At 34.2% G+C, this 25,868-nt stretch overlaps 2 protein-coding genes across 5 annotated transcripts in view; one reads left to right on the forward strand and one right to left on the reverse strand.

The window, feature by feature from the left end:
* Positions 1-15,722, reverse strand: LOC135846069 (fatty acid synthase-like). 3 transcript variants are annotated; one of them, XM_065365053.1, is made up of 20 exons: positions 15,494-15,721; positions 14,479-14,610; positions 14,256-14,393; positions 13,996-14,169; positions 13,464-13,658; positions 10,868-11,106; positions 10,446-10,682; positions 10,140-10,337; positions 9,940-10,071; positions 9,639-9,869; positions 9,367-9,556; positions 9,058-9,287; positions 8,634-8,938; positions 8,125-8,383; positions 7,952-8,060; positions 7,624-7,884; positions 7,356-7,535; positions 7,134-7,285; positions 6,873-7,036; positions 5,734-5,872 (listed from the first exon to the last, which is right to left on the reverse strand). In XM_065365053.1, the coding sequence occupies exons 1-20, from the start codon at positions 15,504-15,506 to the stop codon at positions 5,854-5,856; spliced, it is 3,558 nt and encodes a 1,185-aa protein (XP_065221125.1). In that variant the 5' UTR covers positions 15,507-15,721; the 3' UTR covers positions 5,734-5,853. The 3 variants fall into 3 exon arrangements, with proteins under 3 accessions (XP_065221126.1, XP_065221125.1, XP_065221124.1); XM_065365052.1 differs by lacking the exon at positions 5,734-5,872 and adding an exon at positions 5,886-6,245 and having other exon boundaries at positions 15,494-15,722; XM_065365054.1 differs by lacking the exons at positions 7,134-7,285; positions 7,356-7,535; positions 7,624-7,884; ... (13 more) ...; positions 14,479-14,610; positions 15,494-15,721 and adding exons at positions 1-388; positions 465-611; positions 709-1,033; ... (8 more) ...; positions 5,212-5,414; positions 5,495-5,647 and having other exon boundaries at positions 5,732-5,872; positions 6,873-6,966.
* Positions 6,840-25,868, forward strand: part of LOC135846074 (phospholipase A1-like) — a 21,639-nt gene continuing 2,610 nt past the window's right edge. The window contains exons 1-4 of one of the 2 annotated variants that reach the window (XM_065365066.1): positions 6,840-6,955; positions 23,734-23,878; positions 23,977-24,158; positions 24,403-24,648. In XM_065365066.1, coding sequence (XP_065221138.1) covers positions 24,020-24,158; positions 24,403-24,648 — 385 coding nt within the window. In that variant the 5' untranslated portion in view covers positions 6,840-6,955; positions 23,734-23,878; positions 23,977-24,019. Of the gene's footprint in view, positions 6,956-23,267; positions 23,660-23,733; positions 23,879-23,976; positions 24,159-24,402; positions 24,649-25,868 lie in introns of those variants that run through there. The other variant, XM_065365065.1, reaches the window with a different exon arrangement.

Consider the following 25,868-nt stretch of genomic DNA (forward strand, 5'->3'; position numbering starts at 1 on the left):
TAGATACGAAATACGAATCTTTATTTCTGGAATTCTCAAATTTACACGTTTCATAATAAATTAATTAAACATCAATTCGAATCAAAAAGAATGATTCAACAAATCACTGCTTACTAAGAAATCTGTAGAAACTTCCTTTTAAAAAATCTCATTTTTATTTTATTGTTTAGTGTATTTTTTCCTCATCCGTGTATGATCATTTTGATTTTTGATGTTTTCTCATTCAACTGATGTAATTTTGCCAAGGTAATCGTCAACAATTCTTCTGGAGTGAGAAAAATATTGAATTCTGCTTCTAGAATCATTTTTAGTTCCATTCTGGTGATCGAATCTATTCCTAGTTCTGCTAAAGCCCACGTATTACTCATTGTTTTGAGATCTTTGATACCTATAGTCGTGGATAAAGTATTGTTGAAAATTGCATGATGTGATTTCGCCTTCAGTAACATGTAGGTAATGTTTACCTAATATATTGACCACTGTTGTTATAATATCAGCATCAATTCTACGTTTGTCAGCTGTAATCTTGCTGCAGACGATTGGATTTCGCTGTTTCATAAAAACGTTCAATGTTTCTATGCAGGATATGACGTTTTGTTGCATTATTCCTCCTAATTACCGAGCACAATAATGAGAAAAGAATGTATCAAATGTGTAGAAAAATAAACATCGAGGATTGAGATAGTACGTATGTAGTTGGGGTGTTACCAAAATCGATGGATAAGTCATTTCCAAGCATTTTGGAAACCTTGCCCACTTCTCCTATAGCTCCCCACTGTATTGCTAGAGCTGGTAAATTATCAGCATTTCTAGCTTCGCAAATTTTTTCAGCGATAGAATTAGCGAAACCGTAGTTGGTCTGATTCATATGGCCCTGACCGCAAACTATGCTAGAAAATACGACGAAGTATTCCAAATTCGGGCACATTTTCCTGCTCAATTTGTCCAGATGAATAGTAGCGATTGCTTTTGGATCGGCGACAATTTTGAAAGTGTTTTCGGTTTGTTTTAAGAAAGGATCGTCGTTCAATATCTAAAAATTAAGGAAATTCCTTTTATATTTTTTGGAATACTGGTCTCTACGTATGTATTTAAAATCGATTCGAAATACCGCCGCGAGGTTAAATATTCCAGCTATTGGCCCTAATTGGCTGGCCAATTCGAGTAAATTCTTCACTGCAAGCTCTTTGGAAATGTCTACTGTAGAGATTTGCACGTTGACTCCGTAAGACCTCCATAAATTTATTCTGTACGATTGGTAGCCGTTTTGTATTCCTGTTTGAGAGCTTAGTACGATATTTCGAGCACCCTGTATGATTAACCAGTCAATCAACTCCATTCCAAATCCGCCTGATCCTCCTGCAATTATTATTACGAAGTTGACAAGAAGATTTCTGAATATTATTAGGTACTAGAATTGAAAGAGATAAGAAGAACCTAGAATAACGTAGGATTTATTTTCTTCGCAGGCAACTCGTGGTGTTGCTTTCAAACGTATAGCAGTTGGCTTAGCTTTGATATCTTTCTCCTCATCTCGAATTTTGATCACCAATTTACCAATATGTTTTCCAGAGGCCATGTACCTAATTATTTGTGCTGTTGAAAATACGGTTTTCCGATTTTTTTTATGTCAGTGCAAAAGTTATACCTGAAAGCTGATTCCATCTCGTCAGCTTGAAAAACAGTTCGGTTGATGGGTTTGACGATCCCTTGATCAAGCATTTCTTGTAATTTATCACGAATACCAATGGTGGTTTCGTTTTTAACATCAAATAATGGAACGTTCAATTGTATTCTGTAGAATACGATGTCATTCAGGGAATTTCCTATTTCTGATGAAAATTGAATATAAAAACTCGTTCAAATTCATGATTTTTAAAGGTAAGTATTTGAACCATGTCAAAAGTTGATGACAGCTTGCGTTAGTTACCTGCTGTATTACTTTTGGTCGTCTCAAATGTTCCTATTTCTAAAAAGTGTCCACCTTTAGCAACACAACGTAATGATGCTCGAAGTTTATCTTTCGGTAAACTATTCAAAACCACATCAACTCCTCTACCCTTGGTCTGATCTATGATTATTTTCACAAATGACGTGTCCCTCGAGTTACCAATGTGGCTCTCTGGAATCTAATAATTTAATTACGAGTAATAGTGCCTATAGATTGGATTCTTATGAAGAATTCAGGAGTTGATATTATCGAAAAGCTCGTAGGGGATTATCTAACGAAGGAACTCCTTAAATCCGGAAGCTTGGGTACGTCGAAAGATTATCATCGGTTGAAATTTCGACCAAAAAGAGATTTTTATACTCGATTGACCGATATTACCCGTGGCTGCCATGGATCTGGGATATATTGCCATATCTCCCCACCAAAATAGGATGTTCCTTAAGTACATGGCAGAACAAAATTGCGATTTTTTCTGCTCCCAACCCTCAAGGGAGTGGTGACCTCGGGTGAGAAAATAATTCCCTATTTTTTATTTTTCCCATTTTCGAAAAATTCGGGCTGCGGTGGGTCCCTCAATTTTTAAAAATCAAAAAAAAATACAAATTCACGGTAAAATTTGAAAATTTTAAGTTATATTATCACTAAAAAGTCCCTTTTGAGTCAAATAAACTCTCGTGACGATTTTAAACCCCTCCCTTGAAAACCAAGCTGGCCCCCTAGAATAGCTGAAATTTGTATTTTACATTTAAAAAATCCCTTATTACGAATATGTCAAAGGCAGAAAAATTGACCTAAGGTATTTCTATGAAAAAAAGTAATGGGTAATTCATTTTTTGAAAAATAAAATTTTCGAAAACTTTAGCCCTCGCTTTGTTTGGGGTCTTTCTATTTTTTTTTCAAGATTGAACTTTCAAAATATTCATAAAAAATATTAATTAAGCCAATAGTAAACTCCTCTTATGAAAAAACATTTTTTTCTTCGAAACACAAATTTTTGGAAGCTTTTGCACCAGAAAGTTCTGGAAAAGTCTTTCAAATTCTAAAATTTCAAATCTCTCCTCAAAAAGCTTCTTGCTTATAAAACATTTGTCTTCAATATTGTTTTTTTCCTCTTCAAAATACAAATTTTTGAAAGTTTTAGACCTCGCACCAATCGAGTCTGTTTATTCTTTCTTTTTGAAAATTTAAAGTTTTAAAAAGAAAAATCATCGCTAAAGCTTCCGAAAATTCGAAAAAGAAAAATAAGAATTTTTTATACGAGTAAGTGAAAAAAGTGAGAATTTCCAAACCTAAAAAAATGACATTTTTTATCACTTATTTCACTTTAAAAATTCGCCGTATTATTTCAAAAAATCAGTAATTCCTCCGTCTTCCTGGCTGAACCCCCCTCCCAAAAAAATCAATTTGAGAACTTTTTTTAGTCAACTGGGGGCCAGTTGGGAAGTTCGTGATACTTAGTTGGGAATTTGTGGTCCTCTGCCCCCTCCTCCATTCAGGTCAAGTTCATTTTAGGGAAAATGTTCAAGAGGCCAATTTTTTACCTATGTGGAGGTAATATCTTTTTTTTCAGGATCCAACTTTTTTCAAAAAAAAAAATTTCTTTTCAATTCCGAAATGTGTAATGGGACTGCTACTACTTTGGGAACCTTCCTTCTGGCTCATATTCGATCTGTAGCGCGTTTTGAGAGCTATTTTTAACATGAATGAGGAAAAGTCATTCTGGAAGGTCATTTTCAACACGAGTAGAGAAAGTGTATTTTTTACCTTTTTTGAAACAATTGAAGTCCCTGAAAATTCTGGTTTTCTCTTTCGAGTCAAAATTGGAACTATAAATGCGAAGATAACTTGAATACAACTAATATTTGAGCTTCACTGAGGTAACACCTGGCCATTCTATTTTTCCTTCGTCAATTGATGCAACTTTACGATTGAATTAGAAAAAAAAATGGGTATGTTGAACCCTTGCAGACTCTTCAGTTTTTTACTTTTGCAACTGATTTTTTTTTCAGGGAACTGTCTCATGGATTGGAGGAAAAATTATGCAGGAAAGGGGTTTAAAAAGGCATAAAATGCGAGAAAGGTGCTAAAAAAAAAGAACAGTCCCAATGACCAATGCGCAAGAAACTTACTTGAGGGAATGTTCTCTTGATGAATTCTTTTTTCTGTGGAGAGTCGACTGTTGTAAAAATGTTACAATTGTAATACAGGCATATGTTGAGGGCTGCTTGACCAATTGCACCACTACCAGAATGTATAAGAATGGAGCATCCTTTTTTCAAGTTCATTTTGAAAAAGAAAATAAAAATAACCTGAAAAGAATCATATTGGCAAATGATGAGAGTATTCTGCAGAACCTGAAAATTTTTGATGATGATGGTTTTGACTCTTACTGTGGCATAAACAATTGGTATACTGGCTGCTTCTTCCAATGTCATGGTATCTGGTACCCTCCAAGTAAGATGTGGTATTGCTTCAACCAGTGTTGCGATCCCTTTACCATGTACTATTCCCATTAAACGAGTTCCGTTTGCATCTTTACCAGAAAATTCATCTCCTAGGTAATCCTTGAATTGACCAAAAAAAAAAAAAAAATAGAACAAAGAAAACAGCTGGGAAATTATCGTTAGTTACAAAAAGTAGAGAAAGATCCTCTCCAAGATGATTTGATCTAATCTGATCTGTGTGGCTAATTGCACCTTCACAATCACTTCAAGATAATCCCAGAGGAAAACTCACCCGGTTCAAACGATTTTGTAAAGATGAATTCACCGAAGGAATTCTTTTAAACGATAACCAAACATCTTTGAAATTGATACCACTGTAATAAACGTGAACGAGAGATTTTCCATTCAAATTATTTTCGTACCTAAAATTAATTGAACCGAAGACTGTTAATTTCCTGGTTATTTTTCAATTCACACTTTATAAGAAATCTTTTATTACGTCAAGGGATCCAATGAGCCTTCGATCCATTTGAACGATGAAAGATTACCATGCTCTTCCAATACGCTAAATGCATGACTACATTCAACATGGTCTTCTAAATCTAACTCCAAATGATAATAACTTCCCCATTTCCCATCTTTGTAAACATTGTAACGTAGATCCTTATCAAGTTGAACTTTGTAGAATTGATCATCCGGTGAAAAAGCAGGCACATTGTTATCCATTATGAAAAAACACCTGAAAAGAAGCTTTCATTTGTCGTACACATTTTTTTGCTCACATTGCTGTTTTTCCGTCTGAGAAGATGAATTTACCTGACGTTGGTTCCTTTCTCTTCTTTGCTTAAGCAATTGAAGAACCCCAATATTCCGTTTGTTGGCTCTTTTTCGGCGTACACAATCAATTTTTCGTTTTTCTCCGCTTCAAGAGTTGACAGAGCATTTTGGATGTCAGATATCCAGGAATACGAATCATTTCGCAGTCGGATTGCTTTATTTATTGTTTTAAATTTCGTGATCTAATCGATGCGAAAAAATGATCAATTATTTCGTTGATTTTAATTCATTGCATTCATTCTATTCTTGGATAAAAATGTACCTTTTTGAGCAAGATAATTTTTTCAGAATCATTTATAATTCGACTGAAGCAAACACTGAATCCTGAATTTTCAAATGATACGCTTTCATTGATCGGTTCCTTGGTGATGATGAAACCATCGTCTCTTAATGCTTCGGAAATTGATCTCATGAGCTGGAAATCGTTTTAAAATCGTATTTCAGTGACTACCTGTTGTTTTCAATGTGAGTTTGTAAAGGTATTGGAAACAATACTGACCTCTGATTTATTTTGGATATTTTCCAAGATGATTAATAGAACGGTTTTGTTTTTCGGTAACTCTTCATTTGATATAGTGATATCCTTTAATTCTTCCATCTCTCTCAATTTTTCCAAATTGCTTAGAATGTTGACGTTTGCCTGCACATGTTAATGAACAACTCATGAGTGCTACATTGAAGGGCATAAAAAATTCGAATATTAGGTCCAAAAAGTTCAAAATTTTGGTAACTACCCAAATTCATTATACCTATTCGGAAAACTTACTCTGTACTTTTCATGGAGCATTTTTCTCGAAAACCTAATTTTTGGGCAACACCCCTTCCCAAATGTGACCCTTAGGAGGGTCCAATTTTAAATCTAACTTCATATTCGTGTTCAGAGAGTTCGATTCATATGAAAACGATGCCCATATTGTCAATCTTCTTTCGCCCCAAAATTGGCGGAGGGGGTGCCTATGGCCCCAAAATTGGGTTTTTTAGATCTTGTTTGGTTTCCTATTGCTTTTGGAGACCTGCATGTAAAATTTCAAAATGATATCAATTGCAGGTTCGGAGATATGGCAGGTTCAAATTTCCTTCTGTCAATATCCCCCCCCATTGGGGGCCAAAAATTTTTGAAAAAATTCACGTTGCTAGACTCATGTCTCCTCTATATATTTTAGGTGAATTAGAAATTTTTTATTTGAAATTCGTTGAAGTGTGACCCCCTCCCCCCAAACGTTTTTTCGTCATTATGAGCAAGAGGGAAGGGTGGAGGAATTTTTTTGGCTTGAACCTTCTTTTTTCATCAAAATTTCAAAAAAATCGAGGACAAGGGCATTTCAACTATTTTACCCAAAAATACCCTTTGGTTTTCAAAAATTCACCAAAAATCGAAAAATGCATTTGATCTCCTGAAATTTTGATTGGTGATGTATTCATTCTCTCGATTCAGCTCTGTTCGGTTCAAAATTGTTTCTAGGTACCAGTTGAGTTCGTAATTTGTATCTTCCTTGTAATCATTTGACAAGATTATGTGCGAGACCAATAAAAACACCAAAATAATAGCGAAATATTTACAACAATATTATTATTGATAGCGTCCTTTTTTTTTCTCTCTCATCAGATTGGCTTACTGGACTCAATTTGGACTGGCTTACCTCAATCGTGCATCGTTCAAAGCATGCACAACTGCAGCAGATATGAGAGCCTCCTCAGGATTACAATTTTCATCAAGTATTTGGTAAGTTGTTGCTTTCATTACTTGTGTATTTTTCAAAGCCATCTCAACACAGATTCTGATTATCGACTTTAAATTCATTTTCTGAAAATATCCAAAGCTCTCTCTGTGAGTACGAATATTTGCCTAATATCTCTATTTCCATAAACAATTTTATGAAATAATTGATGTATCTATTTACTTGCTCGATTATGTAAGGCACAAATTGACATTTTTCCAACACTATATTAGTTGTAATCTTTTGACGATTAATTTCTTTGCTTTCCCAGCCGCTCATTTGAATTCCTCCGGTACATAAAAGACCATAGTTTGAATGGAAGTTGACGGGCAATTCTACAAAATGTAAAAATGTATTCATTGGAGAAAGTTCGTAAAAAATATTCCGTAATAGGAAGCTACTAACTTCGATTTTTCTCATCCAGTGACTCGAGAATTTCGTAATGTTTTTTGAAATCGATGACCAGTTTGTTTATAAAAGTAGGAACCATGGGATTGCGACAATCCATGCTTAGGAGAGTAAATTGCGCCATTCCATCTATATAAGTAACAAAATTATCGCACCAAGATATTTCTCCGTAGGTACCTTTTGAAAAAAAGATTATGAAGATCAAAATAAAAGAATGTAGGGTTCGATAATCTAGAAAACAGTAATTATTATGCTCTAATTTTACCAGTGCAGTTGGCGTATTGAACGCTTTTAAATAATCCTTTATAATCGTACCCTCTTAATCTGAGCTCTTTATAGAAATCTTCGTTGCTCAGGGGTAAATTATGAGAATTGGATATTTCGTCTTTGAATGGCTCAATATCGAATCCTTCCTCTCGAATATTTTCGACCACTCTTACTTGACCTGTTACTACCACGATAGTGTTGCATGTCACTTCGAAGTGATTCTTGAGGTTGTGGATCAAAATACGGAAAAATAAGCTGCCTGAAATTATTTAGAAAAATTGGCTGGTATCTTTGTCTTGTTTTAAAATTAGTATCGATATGTTCACCTTTTTCAGGAATTATCGTAGCTCTTTCGAAACAAACATTTTCAAAAACAATTGAAAGTTCGGAAATCTGTTTTTGTCTCAATGATGCGATAGTTTCGACAACTAACCACTAAAAAAATAAATTATCGATTGATGAACCCTCTCTGAGTGAAGTTAAAAATATGAGTGCTGACCAAGTATCCGAAACCAGGATATAGATTTCTGCCATCGATAATGTGACCTTGGAGGTACTCGTGTTCTTTACTTTTTGGGTAAATTGCAAAAGTTCTTTCACTGCTTTGGAGAATACCTGTATTGATCTCATCAACCAGTTCTGCCTGATCATGATACCATTTTATCGATGGAGATATCATCGGAGTTGATTTGCTAACTGGAAACTCGACCGGTGGATATAAATAGCTAAGTTCCATCTCACAACCAGCTTCGTATATTCTGGAAATGGAGATGGAATTTTATTTGCGCCCTTTTTTTGGGAGTTTTTGAATGCTGGAGAATACGTGGTACGAAATTGTATTTCAAAAATACATTAAAGGTGCGAAAAAATTACGAATTTTGTTTTTTTGATTTCAGTAAACACTCTGATTGAGTATTTCAAAACTTTTGTTAAAATCTGGGTTCATTTTGTGCCCCTTTTTGCAGCATTAAAATCGTCCAAAATTCTGAAAAAAAAATTTTCACGTACCTTCCAAGGGCATTTATTAGGTATTCCTCGTTATTCTCATTATTCCTCATCACTAATGGTATATTATCTACAGTGATCGGTAATGACTGTTTTAAAATTGCGTTTAGAAGGCCATGAGGTGCTATTTCAATGGTTATGGCGTTGGCGGGAATGTAACGTAGGCCTTCTTCAAAATAAACTGGATTCATCATGTTATTCACATAGTACTCAGCTGAAGAAAATCTAACTTCTTCACTGTCCCAGTTCTGTTCTGGAGCAGATGTACAAATCCATTTCTCGGACCGAAGTTTTGGTTCTGGAATCATCTAAGCAAGAGAAAAACATCTTTCAGCCTCAAGATTTCATTTTGGAATTTGTCAAAAAAAAATGGGTGAAGTTTCAGGCATAATTTTTTATGGTTCCTAACTTGGATAATCTTGCTTACCTGTTTCATGTAGGACATCATCTTTGATTTTGACGAGATTATATAACGACTGTGGTACGCAATATTTGAGGTTTTTACTACACGATTAAATATGTTTTTTTCATTTAAATCTTTGACGAATTTCTGCACGATTTCTGTTGGACCAGATAAGGTACAGTTGGATGGACTATTGTGGCATGCTATTTCAATCTCCGGTGGAACAATATCTTTCATGACATCGTAACTTTGACCTAATTGCATTTATTTCAAAGTTAAGAGAATCTAATCGATTTTACTGACGTGGTTTTCTATCAAAATTCCAGTCCTTACCCACAGCTACCATTGTACCATGTATGAAAGTGGTCTCTATTGAAACTATACCACGATAGTATGCTGCTAAAAGCATCTGTTCAGCTGTAAAGCATCCGTCAGCATATGCACATCCAAGTTCTCCAACAGAATGACCAACTATTCCATCTGGTTGTACGTTTAGCCGTGTCAATAAATCTGTCAAAGCAATCTGTCGAATCACATCGTGTTTCATTATAGAATTTTCCCCTCTTGTCTAATGAAATTGCAAATACAATTCGAAGTCGTATCACCTGAATTGCTGCAATTCCCACAAATGAATTTAAAATGTTATCATATATTTTTGGATCATCATCTGTGATAATTTTTATCAAGTCCAATCCTTTTGATTCCAAAAATTGGTGACTTTTTCGAATGGATTCGGCTAAAATTGGAATTTTCATCAGAGATTTCCCCATTCCGACCCATTGCGATCCCATACCAGAAAAAACGAACCATATTGGTCGATTTTCGCCTGCAAAAAACTGAAAATATTCCCATTCATTATTTTGAATAAATTTTTTACTTGATTGCTGGCGTGAGGGACGTACGTACCTTTTTGGAAGTCTTTGGAGGTTCATTTTTTTGTATAAGGGTAAAACCTCTGTAGAGATGGCCACCGATTTGGTATTTGAAAACTTCATGTAATAGTCGAATGTATTCAGGATCGTTTTTATTTTTCTCTACCTAAAATAAAAAGAAGCATGGTTTTTTCAAGGTATAATAAAGATTGATTTTCGAAATTCTCATCTCACGTTATTTAAAATGCAATCCACAGCTTCCTCAGTCCTTCCAGACGCAGTGACTAAGAATGGTATTTCCTCATTCAAGGAGTGTTCCTTATTTTTAATTTTTTTATGAGGAGCTACGATGATATGACCAGTGGATCCGCCAAGTCCAAAAGAATTCAGTGCGAAATATTCACCTTCCAAAGGGGTTGGTTTTGAAATAACCTTGTAATGATACATACGAATGAAATTTTTAAATTTTCAATAACTACATACCTGCTAATAGGTATAGGTAATCGTGTCTCATATTCTGAAATTTCTAATTGGAATTACCTCAAGATGCCCGTTGATAATGCTTTTGATTTTTGGATTCGGTGTGTTATATCGTAAATTTGCTGGAATAATGCCTGATTCGAAAGCGATGATCATTTTGATTAATCCACATATACCTGCTGCTGCTTCAGCATGACCCATGTTTGATTTCACTGATCCTATTTTCAGAGGAGTTTCACGGTTACTTGCTGTGTAGAAAAACTCATCGATTGAGGTTCCTTCTGATATGTCTCCTGGCTGTGGAAAAAAACACGAAAGATAAAAGAATTGGTGAAGATGAAGGCTGAAACATTAAGTAGGGTATGTAAATTAGTTCGATTTTTTTTTTTTTTGAGAAGCTGTGCTGAAATTTTGAGTCATAAACTGTTCAACACTTATTCTGTGGGGGAAAGCGAAAAAAGATGGAAAAAATTATTAGGTACCTGTGTTCCAGTACCATGTGTTTCAATGTACGAGATTTTTTTCGGATCAAAGTTAATTTCTTTGTAACATTGTTCGTATAACTTTATTTGCTCTCTGGTCGAAGGGGCCCCGATTCCCTCTTCTTTGAATCCTTCATTGCTGACGAATGAATGAATAGCGTTTGCGTATACTCTTCGAGCATACTTCCTTTTTTGTAGAAAAATTGCTGTCACTGCGTCCGCTCTGACGTAACCATCGGCTTAAAAAATTATGGAGATTTCAGATTTAAGCACTGACTTGGGGCATTGAAAAAACTGGTAACTAAATGTTTAGGTCCTATGGTTTATTTTTGAATTTCATGCACATTTTTCATAAAACAATTCAAAATTTTAAAAAGTTGTTTTAAGGACGATTTTTCAACTTTTTTGTGAAAGACATAAATAAGTGAAGATGCTTGAGGGTGGCGACCGTGAATATTTTCAAAAAAAAAAATGCACCCCAACAACGACCTCAAAATTCTCTTTGAAAATTTCAAATTAACGTGGAAAGGTTCGGAAATCTGGAAAAAGGCAAAAAAAAAAAATGTTCAAAGTATTTTTTGGTATATTTTATACCACAGGTAATTTTCTTTATTTTTTCTCGTCTCAAGTTTTCAATTTCGGTCGAAAAAATTGTTTCCATGTGATGTATCATCGAAGAAGGGTCAAAATGAAAAATGGTTTCAATTTTCGAGCTCAGCGCAAAATTTTATACCATTTTGATAAGTCATGTTCAAGTTTTCAAATCCATGTTCATTGTTCAAACATAGTCTTTAAAGGGGAGGGGAGAGGGTGGAGATTAAATGAAAAATTTTGAAGCAAAAATTTTCCCAAATAAAACGAATATGAGAATCATTTTGATTGCGTAAACATAAATCCTCAGTATCGACGAGTAATGTGCAAAATTTGTTCAATATCATCGTTATTTTCAGTTTGGGGGTCACAGCTCCACCGCGGAGGGTCAGAATTGAAAATCATTGCGATTTTTGAGTACAGCGCGAAATTTTATACCATTTTGATGGGTCGCATCGATATTATCGAATAGACAATGCATTATCGAATTCCAGTGGTGGGGGGGGGGTGGTTAACAAGCCTATTAGTGCACGTAAAATCGCGTTGTGATCGTATTTTTTCGCCGTTTTTGCGTAGTTGGGCTTCAAATAGCCCCGTTTAACAAAGGTACAAGAATCGTTCGGTCCCGAGCCATATCCTAGACATTAGAGCCATTTTACCATCAAAAATGGCCAAAAATGCATAAAAATCGCATTCAAAGTGCCATAGAATGCAGTTGTGCAGGGTTTCACGGAAAAAATTACATATTTGGCATCGGGAGAAGTCCCCCAACACAACCCCGTCGAGTTTTTTTGGTCCCGACCATGTCTCCAAAATCACTTTTTTGAGGGCCCATCCCCCTATTGTGCGGGGTAAAAATTTCAAAATTGCACTTTTCTGAATGAGGCAAGTAGTACCTTCATTTTGGCAGCGCATTTTTTTTGTCCCCCAAAAAAAAGTATAAAATCAATTTCTAGAATCAAACTAAATTTAGATAAAATTGGTCAATTTTTTTGTTTCACAATTTTTGTTGAAAAATTGTATAAATCGGTATATTCCAGTCTGAAACATGTTTTTGTCCATCGATTTCATAATTCGTTGAAAACTTGAAAAACTTCCGAGGTGGACTGCAGACGACTTCAATCTGTTTTGGAGCCTCCGGCGGCTTTTTAGAAGCTTCTATTTTCAAAAAATGTCACAAAATTTGTCCGAATTAACATTAGCACTAGCATGTAGTGTGCAGAGTGACTTTCGGTTTTCAAACTCCATGTACTGGAGGCTCCAGTAGTTTCCAAAAAGTCGCTGGAGGCTTCAAGAATTTTCTAAAAATCGCTGGAGGCTTCAAAATGACTTGAACCCACCAGCAGTCGACTTGATACCGTCTTTAAGTTGGAGTGCAGTGTAAACTTTTGATTTACAACTTCATTTAGTAAATTTTTTTGGGAATTTTAAGTTTCAGAATTCTGCTGGAGGCTCCAGAACTGCTCAAGACGGTTTGAACACGTTTATAATCGATTTGGAAGGTCGAAAATAGGATACGTCCCAATTTTCAGCTTTCTAGGTCAATTTGGTAAAATTTTGATTTTTTTCTTCATTTTTGGCCTAATTTTTTTAAATTCGTCAAAAATCGAAAAATACACTTTGGTACTTGAAATTATGACTGTTGATAAATTACATGTTTTTTTGATCTAGCCTTATCCAGCTCTAGAAATTTCGTGCGAGTCCTATATGTTGAAAAGCATTAAAATATGCGATTTGGGGTAACCTATCAATCAAAATGACCGCCATTTTGTTAGTAGGGCCAATTTTTTTTTGGCAAGTTTGGTTTGAAATGATTCCTTTGGATACCCCCTTTAACAAAAAATCTGTCCCAGAGGATCTGTGGTGATAGGGGGGGGGGGAGATACAATGATTACTATTGTCATATGCTGGACTGTTCAGGATGACCTACTCGATTCATGTCTAAAATAGTATCAACTCGAAGTACATCATTTATGTACAACTTGTAAAGTACATTTTTACCTACCGCTGGCATCAAAAGGCGAGCTTCTCCCCGAAGCACTAAGGAATGGATTTATTACCGGATTTTTCGTCAATTTTAAACAGAAATTTGATGCGCAGACGATCGCTCCTTCGCATTGTCCCCTTTGAATGGCTTTAATCGCGCCGTCAATAGCGTATAAAGATGATGAGCAAGCTGTGTTGACGATATAACTGGGCCCTGATGCAGTAGATTTTAAAAGTACATATTTTAATTAAAAATTGAAAGTTCTGACAAATGAGTAGAATATGCAATCCTTTGCCAAGAGTGATGAAATGCCCCTCGTTCGGATCGATTCCGAATATCAAACTAATGATAAAATGCAATTTTAAATTTCTACGAGAAAATCAATTTTGCTGGAGACTCTGTAGATCGGTTTGAAAGTGGTCGTAACTTTTTCGAAGTGGGGGAAAGGGGGTGTCCTAATCTGTTCTCGAGGAGATTTCATCATTCTTAGCTCGAGACTACTTCACGATTTGTTTTAATTCTACTGCCATCATGTTCATGTCATCATTACCATGAATATCCAAAATATTTGAAATCCTGTTACTGATCATGAATTCCATTCTTCCGTACATTTCCTTAAAAGCATCCGGATGTCTTAGCATTGCTGGGTCTCCGTCGTTATGTAAATCCCATACGGCAACAATAACCGCGATATTTTTACCCTTTATTTCTCGAGGATTGTAGCCTTGTAACGAGAGAATTAACAGGCATTAAAAATTATTCTATGTATCTCAAATTGATGTCAGATGTATCATAATTATACCTACGTACCTGCATCCAAAATAGCTTCAAAACTTTTCTCAAGTAGCATTTTGGAAGAAATAGTCATGCTTTGAGCTTGACTGCTCGTGAGTCGAAAAAATGAATAGTCGAATCGATTAATATTGTCTATTGCTCCAGCCATCAAGTCTTCGTATTTATGGAATACACATTTTTTCATATAGCTATGAATTTATTCGATATGCTCGATGTTTATTATAACGAATCAATTTACTTTTTGAATCGAATCTCGTGACTGGACCAATCATATCGTTTCCTGATAGTAAATTTTCCTTGAATTCTTCGACATTTTCACTTTTTGGAAATGTACCCGAAATCCCAGAAATAACAACGTCGTCAGGATTACCTGAAACGAGAAAGCAAACAGTTTCTGGAAATACATAGTTGAGTCGTGTGAAATTTTCAATTTTTTTGTAACTTCGAGCTCTCGCTGGAGAGAGTAAATATTTTCGAAAAAAAAGTGAAAAGTGACCCGGCACTACTCACCTTGGTGCTCGTTGAAACCTAGCAAATATTTTTGTTTCTTATCAAAATTTTGACCCGAACCCTCCCTTCCCACTAATTTTACAAAATAGTTTATCAGCGTCGAATTAAATTCAATGTTCTCGAATTCCAGTCAAAAAAATTCAAAATCGTGTAGAAAATCTCGCTCGAAAAAGGAAGGTCAAAATATCATCGATTTTTGGATCAAAACAGAAAAAAATCGAAACGACATAACTTGAAAATGATTTCATGTAAAGTTTTTCTGTGAGATTTCATTTTTCAATTTTTAAAAATTCAAAACTCCATGAATATGGTAGTATTAAAATTTAACGAGATAGGAACGTGTTTTTGACCTTGGGAATGGGTAATACTGTCTTTGGAAAATAAACAAATTTTGTCATTATGAATTTTTACCAAACTTTGAAATTGAAGGGGCCAGAAATATTTGTTTCTTTTAAAATATCTTCTTTTAAAATATTTCTAACCCCTTCAATTTCAAAGTTAGGCAATAGGCATATGCATTCATAATGACAAAATTTGTTCAAAAATACACTTTTCTCAATTTTCTTTAAAGCTGGGTTGCCCTTTAAATTTTAAAGCTAGGCAACTTGTCCATAACGTTTTTTTTTCAAATCGTACCCGGTTATATCCAAACCTGACGTTTTGACATCCATCTCACCAGACACCCTGTACCTATATACTAAAATATCATCTCATCTTACAAAAATATTCGATGTTGTTCTCACCTGTTTCGTTCATGTTCTAATATGTATTTGGAAATTTCAGTTACAGCAGAGTCGCGTCTCCGTGGTCTGAATACCCGAGGATCGTTCACCTTTACAAACACTTAGCGTATTCCGAGAAAAATTTTAAAAAACACGTCAGCTTTTCGTGGTATTTTTTCTACAATAAAAACGCGCTGATTCGTTTTCAGTGCAACTCTACTTTATAATTGTAGCCTACTGCAAATAACGATCTCGGATATTCATAAAAGCATTACAATTTTAAATGAAATTTGGGTGTACTTGACCCTGTGAATTAATTACGATACCTACTTGCGTAAATGAATCTTCTTCTTTTTTTTTTATTTTGGTTTTTTATATTTTTATTACCATTTTCAATTTTTAAAATAAGAGTTTATGACGTCAAAGAAAATTAAGTCCTTGCAGGAGTTCATTAAATGTTTTTTTAAGAGCGCTAATTAATGAAAAATCTATGCTTTTTTGTGTTGCTCGAAAGCATTACCCCGAGTGAATTAAATTTGATTTATGTTATCGTATATTTCATATCTTGCATTATTTTTAAAGTCTTCTTCTAAAATTGACTAAGCTTTACTTTCGACCATACAGCCAAAAGTCTTGCTCCCCCCCCCCAAAACTGCTTAAAAATATCGTTATTTGTTGCATAAAATTCCAAAAAGCTATTAAAACATTGGTATATTTTTTAAATTGTTGAAAAACCTGGTTTTTTTTTGAAATTGCTGAAAAGCCTTGTCGTTTTCTAAAATTGTCAAAGTTTTGCTTTTGAACAATATTGTCAGAATCCTTGTTTTTCACTGAAAATGTTCATAAAGGTCTAAACAAGTTACTGTTTTTGCCATTATAAGTATTGCTTAATTTTCAATTTTTATTTTTATTTAATGAGCTATATACAGCAACTTATTGGCTAGAGGCTCGTATTTACGAGTGAAAAGCTTAAAATTAAGTTAGGTTGTACAGGAGATAAAGTTAAGTATGTACATACAATTTAAAAATTTTTTATCTAATTTTGTTGAGATTAGGAATTTAATAACTTCGTCTGTGTGAGAAAAGGTTGTCAGAAAGGAGGACCTGGAGTTCGTTGGAACTTGGGTGTCTGGAGCGTTCATTCTGGTAGGAAGGGCAGTCTATTAGTAAATGAGCAATGTTTAGGGGGATGTTGTAAAACCTGCTTTCTCTTAAAATTTTCAGATCGAAAATCGAAAATTTCTGGAAATTCTCACTTTTTTGCAAAAAACCATACCTAGTCTCACTTTTTAACCAAGAAGTTACGAAGTAATATAATTACTTTTTTGGCAAAAATTTTGACCAAGTGCCACTTTTTTCCCAATATTGTTAAAGTTCAGCTCAAGTTTTTTTCTGTTAATTTTTTTTGTTACTTTTTCGCTACCTTTTTGGAACTTTTTTTGTTGGTAGCCCCGCAGAATTGGACGCATTTTCAGCTGCTGAAGTCGATGTAATGTCTTGATCGATTTGGCAGGATTTTTGTGGGTGGGGGAGGAGGGAAAGAGAAATAGAGGGTGTTTTAAATGATTTTCAATAAAAATAAGTAATTTTAGAACTTTTTTGAAATGTGAGAGTTTCAACTTGTAAAAAAAAATTAACCTATCACCTCGAATTTGCGATTTACCTGCCCTAATCGATTCAGAACGTCTGATTGTAATAAGATTAAATTTTCAGCGAACGTGTATCGGTTTGGGATCCCTGGTAGATGCATCGAATGGGATCCTCAAATTTTGATCCCTTTCTCCTTACGAATTTTTTTCGTCCTGTTTTTTTCTCTAGTTCGGAGATACTTGAATGCAAGTTGTGCAATTGAGGAGCTCATTACAAAAGTAGCCCTTGTCACATGAACTTTTAGACCCTTTTCACTCGATTGCACCTATTGCCAACTGCGGAGATCATGTTGTAATGATGAAATGACCGTCAAGTTGGTCTACCCTGAGTAGCCCTGAGAGGAATTGCTTTATAAAGTTTACATTCATGATACTGGGCACGCTCAAGGGAGAGCTTTAGAGATTGCATAGGTTCATGTGACAAGGACTACTTTTGCAATGAGCTCCTCAATTGATTTTTGCTTTTGTTTTTACGAAAAAATTGTCAACTTAACCGGAACAAAACTGGAGATGTTTTTTATTGGGGGCGAGGGCGGGCTAAAAATTTACCATCAGGAAAAAATACTAATTTAGTGAATTCAGGGTATATAACAGGTAGTGAAAGTAGTAAAAAAGTAGTGAATTTTGTTTTTAAAAAAGTGAAAAAAATGACAAAATTCAAGTACGTTTCTTTTTCTCGATCTTTATTCCGTAGAAAACAGCTTATTTGTCGACTTTTTTAGAGCTTGAATTACTTACACATTTTGGAGAGCTTTTGCCCTGGCTTCGCTCGGGCTAATTGCTCTTTTTCCACATGAGGAGCGATATTCCAAAACGCACTTAAGACCATTTTTTTCGAATTGCGTTTTTTGGCGCCTTCTGGTGGATAATGTATGGACTTTCATACCTACACTTCTAATCTACCCAAATACGGCGCGAATCCCATCTAAAAAGCCAATTTTTTTAAAAATTAAAAAATGAAAGTCCCGCCAAAACGGCCTTTATCCAGTGATTGTTGGAAATGTGTTTTAATTAAAGAGCAGGGGCTATTCCACGTCAATTATAACCGCGATACCTATCGAAATTCGAAATGGAACTTTTTCTCATAGTTGAGGTTTTGAAAGGCTTTTTGGTGATATCTTAAAAATCAGTGTTGCCCAGGCATCGTAGCCAAATTTTTCTAAAAAAAGTGACTTTAGTGACTTTTATCAGTGAAAAAAGTGACCAAAAAAGTGACCAATTTTTTTTAAATTCCAGCGTTCAGGAGAGCAAAAAATCGAAAAACAAAAGCAAAAAAACTTTCAATATCTCACCTAAAAATTATTACTTTATTCTCCCGCCTGGCCCCACCGGAAAATCCGTTTAAAAACAAAAATGTAAGAACGAGGAGTTCATTTTTTTATTTTTAAAATTTTAGAATTCGAATGATGTTTTTTTGAAGGAAGTTGATTTTGAAAATGAAAAAAGATAGGCCTAATCAAGGGCGAAAGCTCTTGAAAATTTGTATTTTGAGAGGCAAAAAAAAACATGTTTTTTTGTAAGAAGTTTATTTTTTGGCTTTAGAACTTGATTTTAAAAAAAAAATTCTCTTTATTTTGAAAAAGAAAAGAAAACAAACCCGAGCGAAGCGAGGGCAAAAGCTTTCGAAAATTGATGTTTCGAAAAGTAAAAATTTGTGTTCTTAAAATTCTGAAATTGTTTAATAAAGAAAATTGTCATAAAATCCTTTGAAAATGAGTAAAACAACGATAATTTGGATGAAAATTTTGTTTAAAAAACGAGAAAAAAAAACAAAAAAGTGACTTTTTTTGGAAGAAAAGTGACCAATAGTGATTTTTTGATGAAAAAAGTTACCAAAAGTTACATTTCGTGATAAAAGTGACTTAAGTCACTATAAAAGTGACCGGCTACGATGCCTGGTGTTACCACTTTATTTTGTACAAAAAATTAGCTCAAAAAGTTTCAAAACATAGTTTTCATATCGTTCGGACTCTCAAAAATTCTGAAAAAAATATATTATGCACAACTTTTTATGCTGAAGAACATAATATTAAAAAAGTGGCATGGTAACATGTTGCAAAGTCGATTTTAAAAAATTCAAAGTTTGCAAAAAAACGCGATTTTTTTATTCAAAACATGAAAAAAAGTTTTTATAGGTGAAGTTGACCCATTTGACCCCTATTTTTACGTACCTATCTGTCGGAAAAGTTGAAAAACCCCTTTCACCCGATGAAATGAAAAACAACTTTAAAAAAAATAATCTCGACGAACAGTTGAGAAATAGCTATTGAAACATTAATCACTTTACATTTTGAAAAAAATTTTCCAAAACGGCCTTTGTCAACATAGGTCACTTTCATGAACGCTCAGAGGCACTAATCAACATATCGCGTAAAAATGTTTAAAGCATAGCACCAGGGAAGTGTTTGGGTAGGTAACAGAACAATCACCAATGCCAAATGTAACGTAACCTCTTACGTACCACGTTTTTTCCTTCTCCTGTAAAATTTCAAAAAGTGGACTAAGGGCGTTTTGGAATATCGCTCCTCACATGAACAACTTACTGTTCAAATTCAAGAAATGTTCTCATGTCCAGTTTGAATCAGAAAAATGAACTCCTCTCTGCATAAAGAAACTTTTTTTTTGCTTCTCAAAACATGGGTTTTTGAATGCTTTTGAAAATTTATTCTTTGATTTTCCCAGGTAACATAACTTCTTCCTATTTACCAAAAATCCCAAATTTTCCCAAAAAATTCCCAACTTTTTGCCTACATTTTTTCTGTCACCCTCCCACCCGTTCACCACGTCTCTGATCCGCTTGCTTGAAAAAAATCTTGGGAATTTTGAAGGCATTAGAAAAGCGAAAAAATTCTAATGTAAAATTTTTCCTTCCCCCGGCTCCCTTTTCTTACAAAATTTTAAATGTTTGAAAAATGTCCTGCTAAAAGTCCCGATGAACTCCTGCTTTCTTATTTTGAAATTTTGCCAGACACCTTGTCTTATAACGTATGTAATGCGTTCATTTGTATTGTTTTTGTTTTTTTTAAAAGTAATTTTGATTGAAATTTAAAAAAAAACATTGTATGCTAATTTTCTTCCAATTTCAATATTTTTTTGAAAATTTCCCTGTGAAAAATTTGAGTTTGTCCATTTTTTTGTGGGGGGGGGGAGGAGGTCAAGTGGATAGCTTTCTGAAAATTTGGTTGGAAAAAAGTTGAGTGGAGTAGGATTGCCCTCACCGCTTAGGTGGTCATTCGCGTAATTTCCCCTTACAAGAAGCTTCTGTATATGTTTCTATAATAGAGTCTGCGCTTTACTCCATATACTGCAAGTAGGGTAACGTGATAAACTCTTCTAAATTTATACGTGTGCTCATAGGATCCTAAATAACTGGAAGGATCCCCCTAACAAACGTATGATAATACGATCAGATCATTCGTTCCAGCCTAATGATCTATTTTTTGATGAATAATTTCTAAGCACAAAGTTGCTTTGGCGAGCCACGAACTTTACTTGGTCTTGTAACTCCGCGGTAACTTGTTCCTCGTCAAAATGATGAGTGTGAGAGCAAATGGGGTTCTCCCCTATTTGCTCTTTTTCGTATTTTACCCACTTATGACGTGGTAATTAGTGTTTTCTCTGAACGTTTTAATTAATTATTATTAAATTCGGTTCTTTTGAATACACTTCAATTTTCCAGACATCGAAAGTATTTCTCGTCTATACATTGTACCTACAGATAGACATTCCTACCTACACACCTGGTTTTGGTGAGTGCATCGAAGGAGGTAGGAAGAATGCATAGTGTCCAAGTAAGTCTAAGGTAATTAATTATAGATAAACCATAATTAATTGAGATGGATAAAATCGGTAATTATACACTTAGTATTAGTGGCTGTATAGGAGATACTCATTTTATGTCAGACGAAAGACATAATTTCAGCATGTTTTAGTTAGATTAGAATAGCGAATATAGCACGTTATCATTTAAGGTAAAACTTGAGTGGTTTGCGTGTAGATTAAACTTTAATTGATACGAGTGTGCACTCGTATTGAATTACATAATAATAGTTTTAGTTATCCTTTATTATTTTGTATGTATCTCTTTCGGTATATCATTCAATAAACATATCGAATAGCATGAGTATATGTTTTTATTTGGTGATGAACTGAATTACTAATATGTGCTTATGGTGAGTAAGGTATTACCGAAGTCTCCTATCTCAGCTAGCCAGGACCATAGGAAAATATTCACTGCCTAGGGAATATTTCTTAGCCAACTTCAGGGATAGATCATGCTAATATCTACTTACTATCTCTCCGGATAATTCTTACCTTCACTATAACAAAGTAGTGATTTAAAAAAAAAAAATCCATTAGATATCATGGAATTTAAAATTTAAAGTGTATAAAAGATGAAATGACAATGATCCTGCCAATTAATAGGTATAATTCACATTAAGGCTTATAAAAATTTTTTTACTTATTTTCCCTTTTAAATTTATAAAAGTTTAAAGTATGATTTTTTTTTGGTTAAAAAAAAAAATGTAAATCGAACCGAGCAAAGCGGGGGCAAAATCTTTTGAAAATTTGTATTTCGGGAGGTAAAACACAGCGTTTCTTAAAAATTTGTTCACTTAAAAATAAAATCAAATTGGCCCAAGCGAGGGAGAGCAAAAGCTAGTCATGAGAAGTGGAAAAACAATGCCCTTTTTCGGGTGAAAAGTGTTTTTTTGTTTTGTACACATTTCTTAAAATTCGAATACCTAATAATACAGGTTTTTGTAAAAATTCGATCTCAATTTGAAAAAAAAAAAACACACAGGGGCCCAAGCGAAGTGAGGGCAAAAAATTTCAAAAATTCGTATTTTGAGAAGTAAAAAAGCAATGTTTTTTGTGATGAGTTTATTTTATTTTATTTTTTTGACAATAAAATTTTAGAATTTGAATGTACCTACTTAATTAAAAATTTAGATTTTTGAATTTAAAAAAAATAAACTGGTCCGAGCGAAGGGATGGCAAACGCTTGCGAAAATTTATGTTTAGAGAAAGTGAAAATAGTAAGGTTACCTATATTTTTTGGTTTAAACATGGCTCCGGGTGCCCCTTGATGTTTCGAGGCCCCTGGTGATCACCAGGTAACATCATAGGCCAGCCCACCCTTGTTCTAGAGCAATTTGATATTATCAGAGAAAAAAAATCGTGTTTTGATGAAGCTTCCAGATCAGCTCAAAAATTATTCGAAATCGGTGGGAAGAAAGGGTCGATTTTATTACACAAATCGATTTTCAAATTTTTATTTCTAGATGTAGGCACTATTTCTGTACATATGTATAAAATACCGATGGAAAATTTATTGGTCAAAAATCGAAAAATCAACACTTAAGTAACTCGAAGTTTGGGTTCGAGGTATGGGTGATGCTTTTTCAGTGAGCCATTTCAGCTCAATGGGATCGAGTTGACCTGTTATAAAAATTCCTTTCTAAGTGAGGGAAAATTCCCTCGTAAATGATGACATTTTTATCATAAAATTGACATAAACTGTTAACTTCATTATGCAAACAATCTATTGCTCACCTATACAGTGTCTATACTCACCTACTTCGTATGAATTATAATCACACGCCTTTAATAATTATCGCAGGGGAGGGGAACTCGTATTACTGGTGTGCTGTGTACGTACTTATAAGCAAATAGGTGCTGCGTTGAATATCGTCAAGTAAATACATACAGATATGAAAAAAAAAAATCAATTCAGTGATTCATCTGAAAGAAATTTACAGTTATAATCGTTCCATTTACGATTTACTATTATTATAATATACACAATACCTGCGCTAAAAATAGGTACTACAGACCTTATGAACTTAGCGTTAAATGGGAAATCAACTCATTAGTATTTCAAAAACGGATATTTTTTTCCAGTGGGTTCAAGTTTATTCATAAATAAATATTTTTGTCGAGTTACTTTCTTACTGTGAATGTGTGGATATTAACTCGAACTTGAATAGCTCGTTTAATTAGTAGAAGAGGGGACCGGGGAGGTAGAGTGTGCAATGATGAGACAGAATACTCGTACATATATGGCTGTCAAGGCACCATAGCATTCGGTGTCCCTCTTCGGTCTTCGTATCCGTATTTATAATCATACATTTTAACAATTTTAATGACAACATCGTACCTACGTATCAATGGCACTCGAGAATGATCTGTTTTCCGCATACAGATTGATGGCTAAGTAGCTATATGGTAAACGATACGTTGAGAAACCCTAATGATACTAGAAACAAAGAGAAGCTTGGTACCTAGTTTTTTAATATTCTGGTGACACATCGACTGGTCAGTTACATTCCAGTAGTAGTAAATGGCATATTTCAAGGTGCTGTTTCTTTCTAACACATACTCGTAAGATGTGTCGATCATATATATTTTTTAAAACTATACGGCGTTCATTTTGTGTCTGGTTGTGGGTGTCGACTGAGTTTGTGAGGATTTTCTCTCTATATCGGCGAGAAAATGATCGTGTTTTTGTTCAGCTTAATCGTTGTTTCGGTTCAAGGTGTATAATTTTAGTTTTGCGAATAACCTGGTTGGATGAAGTAGCATATTATAACGTTATTGTGTGATTCGCAGGTGCTCGAAAAATTGGAGATAATGTGCTATTGGATGCGTTGAATTTAGGCCAATCGAATCTCAATAATACTCGAGAGGATTGTATCTGGAGGACAGATAACGATCTGTGTTCGAAAAATCTCATCAAATATACTCTTTACACGAGGTAAGCATCGATAAATCTAAAGTTTCTGTGAAGTAAAATGTTGAAAAAAATTAATCGTGTGTGCTGGTTTATTTCTGTATGCTCGAATCGCGATGAAGGAAAACATCCAGTTCGGAAGAAAGAGGAGATAAAAATGATGAAATGAGATCTTTCGATGTTGACATGTCGTCGCCTGTCTGGCTTCACTCCAGTGACTGGAACCCATCTCACGAGACGATAATCTTAGTTCACGGATACGGAGGCACAGCTGACCACTTGCCCACTGGGATCTTACGCGATGGTGAATAAAATGTTAGAGTAAATCGTTTAAAAAGAAATTGTGTACTTATTCGTATATTAACCTTAATTGTACTAAAAATAAGCCTTATTTTTTCCTTCATTTTAAGGAAATTCAGGCTAATGAGAGAAGAGAATCAGCTGTTCAATTAGGAGTTACTTTTAGCGAATTTTAGTATGTACGAGTATACCTAGCTAAACCGCTTAATTAATTTATGCAAATTTTGTTGTTGTTGTTCTGTTTCTAGCGTATATTAAAAATGGAAGCTATAATGTGATCGTTGTTGATTGGGGCCCTTTGTCTAGACTTCCATGTTACCTGTCAGCTGTTCATAATATTAAATCGGCTGCCAAATGTATCGGCGAATTATTCAAGTTCTTGAGGAATTCCGGCGTCGATATGCGTAAGACTTCGTGCGTTGGGCATAGTTTGGGAGCTCATGTTTGCGGCGTTGTTTCCAACTATTTGAATTTTCGATTGCATAAAATTATCGGTGAGGTGATTTCATTTAAATATACGCGGTAATTGTATTATATGTATAATTAGTGAAGTGTGCCAATTTGAAGAAGAGTTTCGTAATTGAACGGTGAAAAATTTAGAAGATCGCCAAAAAATACACCATCAATGTGGGTAAAATTTCAGATACTTACTGAATTTTATTTTTTTGATTTTTTATAAATTTTAAAAAATTTAAATACAGACATTTTTGTTGTTGTGAAAAATCCTACATTTTGATCGAATTAAGGTGGGGGGGGGGGTGAAATTAGGCAATTTGGCCCATCGTACTTTTTAGATATTTTAGATCGAATCATAATTTTCATGATTTGCGATTTTTTTTGTAAAACTACAATGTTTTGAAGGCTCATAACTCAAAACCAATTGAATTTGGAATTGATCTGTAGATTTTACAGAAAATAAACAGTAGATTCAAATGAGTAGTGATTGAAATTTGAAAATCCAAAAACTGGACTTTCAAGGTGAAAGGTCAACTTTTCATTAGGTATGAATACCTACGAATGTTGACTGATGCAACATGAGATTTTGAAAAATTTAAAGTGACGATCCTCTTTTTAACAATTTACCTAATAATTGTCAAAATTGGATTTCAACACTTCAGAAACACTCGAAGAGCTATAATTTCCATTCATGTATTCCTAAAAAATGTCGAAGAAAAAAAGTTGAATTAATAGATAAAAAAAGATGTAAAAAATCAAATTTTAATCAATTATATTATTTAAAGAAATATTAAATAATAATGGAGATTGAAAAAGAAATTTTGAAAAAATTGAGAAAGTTTTTTAAAAATTTTTATATGATTTATTTCTTTATTAGTAGAATTAAATCGTAGGTATCCCTTTTAATTTTTTAGAAATAGAATCAGAATTAATTTCTGGAATAAATTTAGAATTTAGAAACAAAATTTAAAATCATGTTGGAAGTTAAGTAACAAATAATTTGAATATTTTCTCATTTTTTTCTGATCTGATCTTTCTGGTCGAGGGCATCGATTACGAAAACCTGCTCAATTTTATGAAACGATATTTCGCTGTTCCTGCAGCCCTACTTTTGAAAAAAAAAGTTCGAAAAAACTGTGAAAATGTTGTGTGGCATGTTGATTTGGTTATCGTTTTGTTTTGTATGGATTTGACCCACCAGTCTCTTCTCTCTCCAGTCGTCTCAATTTTTTCAACATGAAAGACCTTGTGTAAGAAG

The sequence above is a fragment of the Planococcus citri genome, chromosome 4 (genome assembly GCF_950023065.1).
Source record: "Planococcus citri chromosome 4, ihPlaCitr1.1, whole genome shotgun sequence".
Taxonomy (NCBI): domain Eukaryota; kingdom Metazoa; phylum Arthropoda; class Insecta; order Hemiptera; family Pseudococcidae; genus Planococcus; species Planococcus citri.

Coding starts and splice junctions, on each gene's coding strand:
- LOC135846069 (XM_065365052.1), bottom strand. Junction 9,557..9,638: donor TGGGAATTGCAGCAATTCAG/GTGATACGACTT, acceptor GTGATTCGACAG/ATTGCTTTGACAGATTTATT. Junction 9,288..9,366: donor TGGTACAATGGTAGCTGTGG/GTAAGGACTGGA, acceptor AAATGCAATTAG/GTCAAAGTTACGATGTCATG.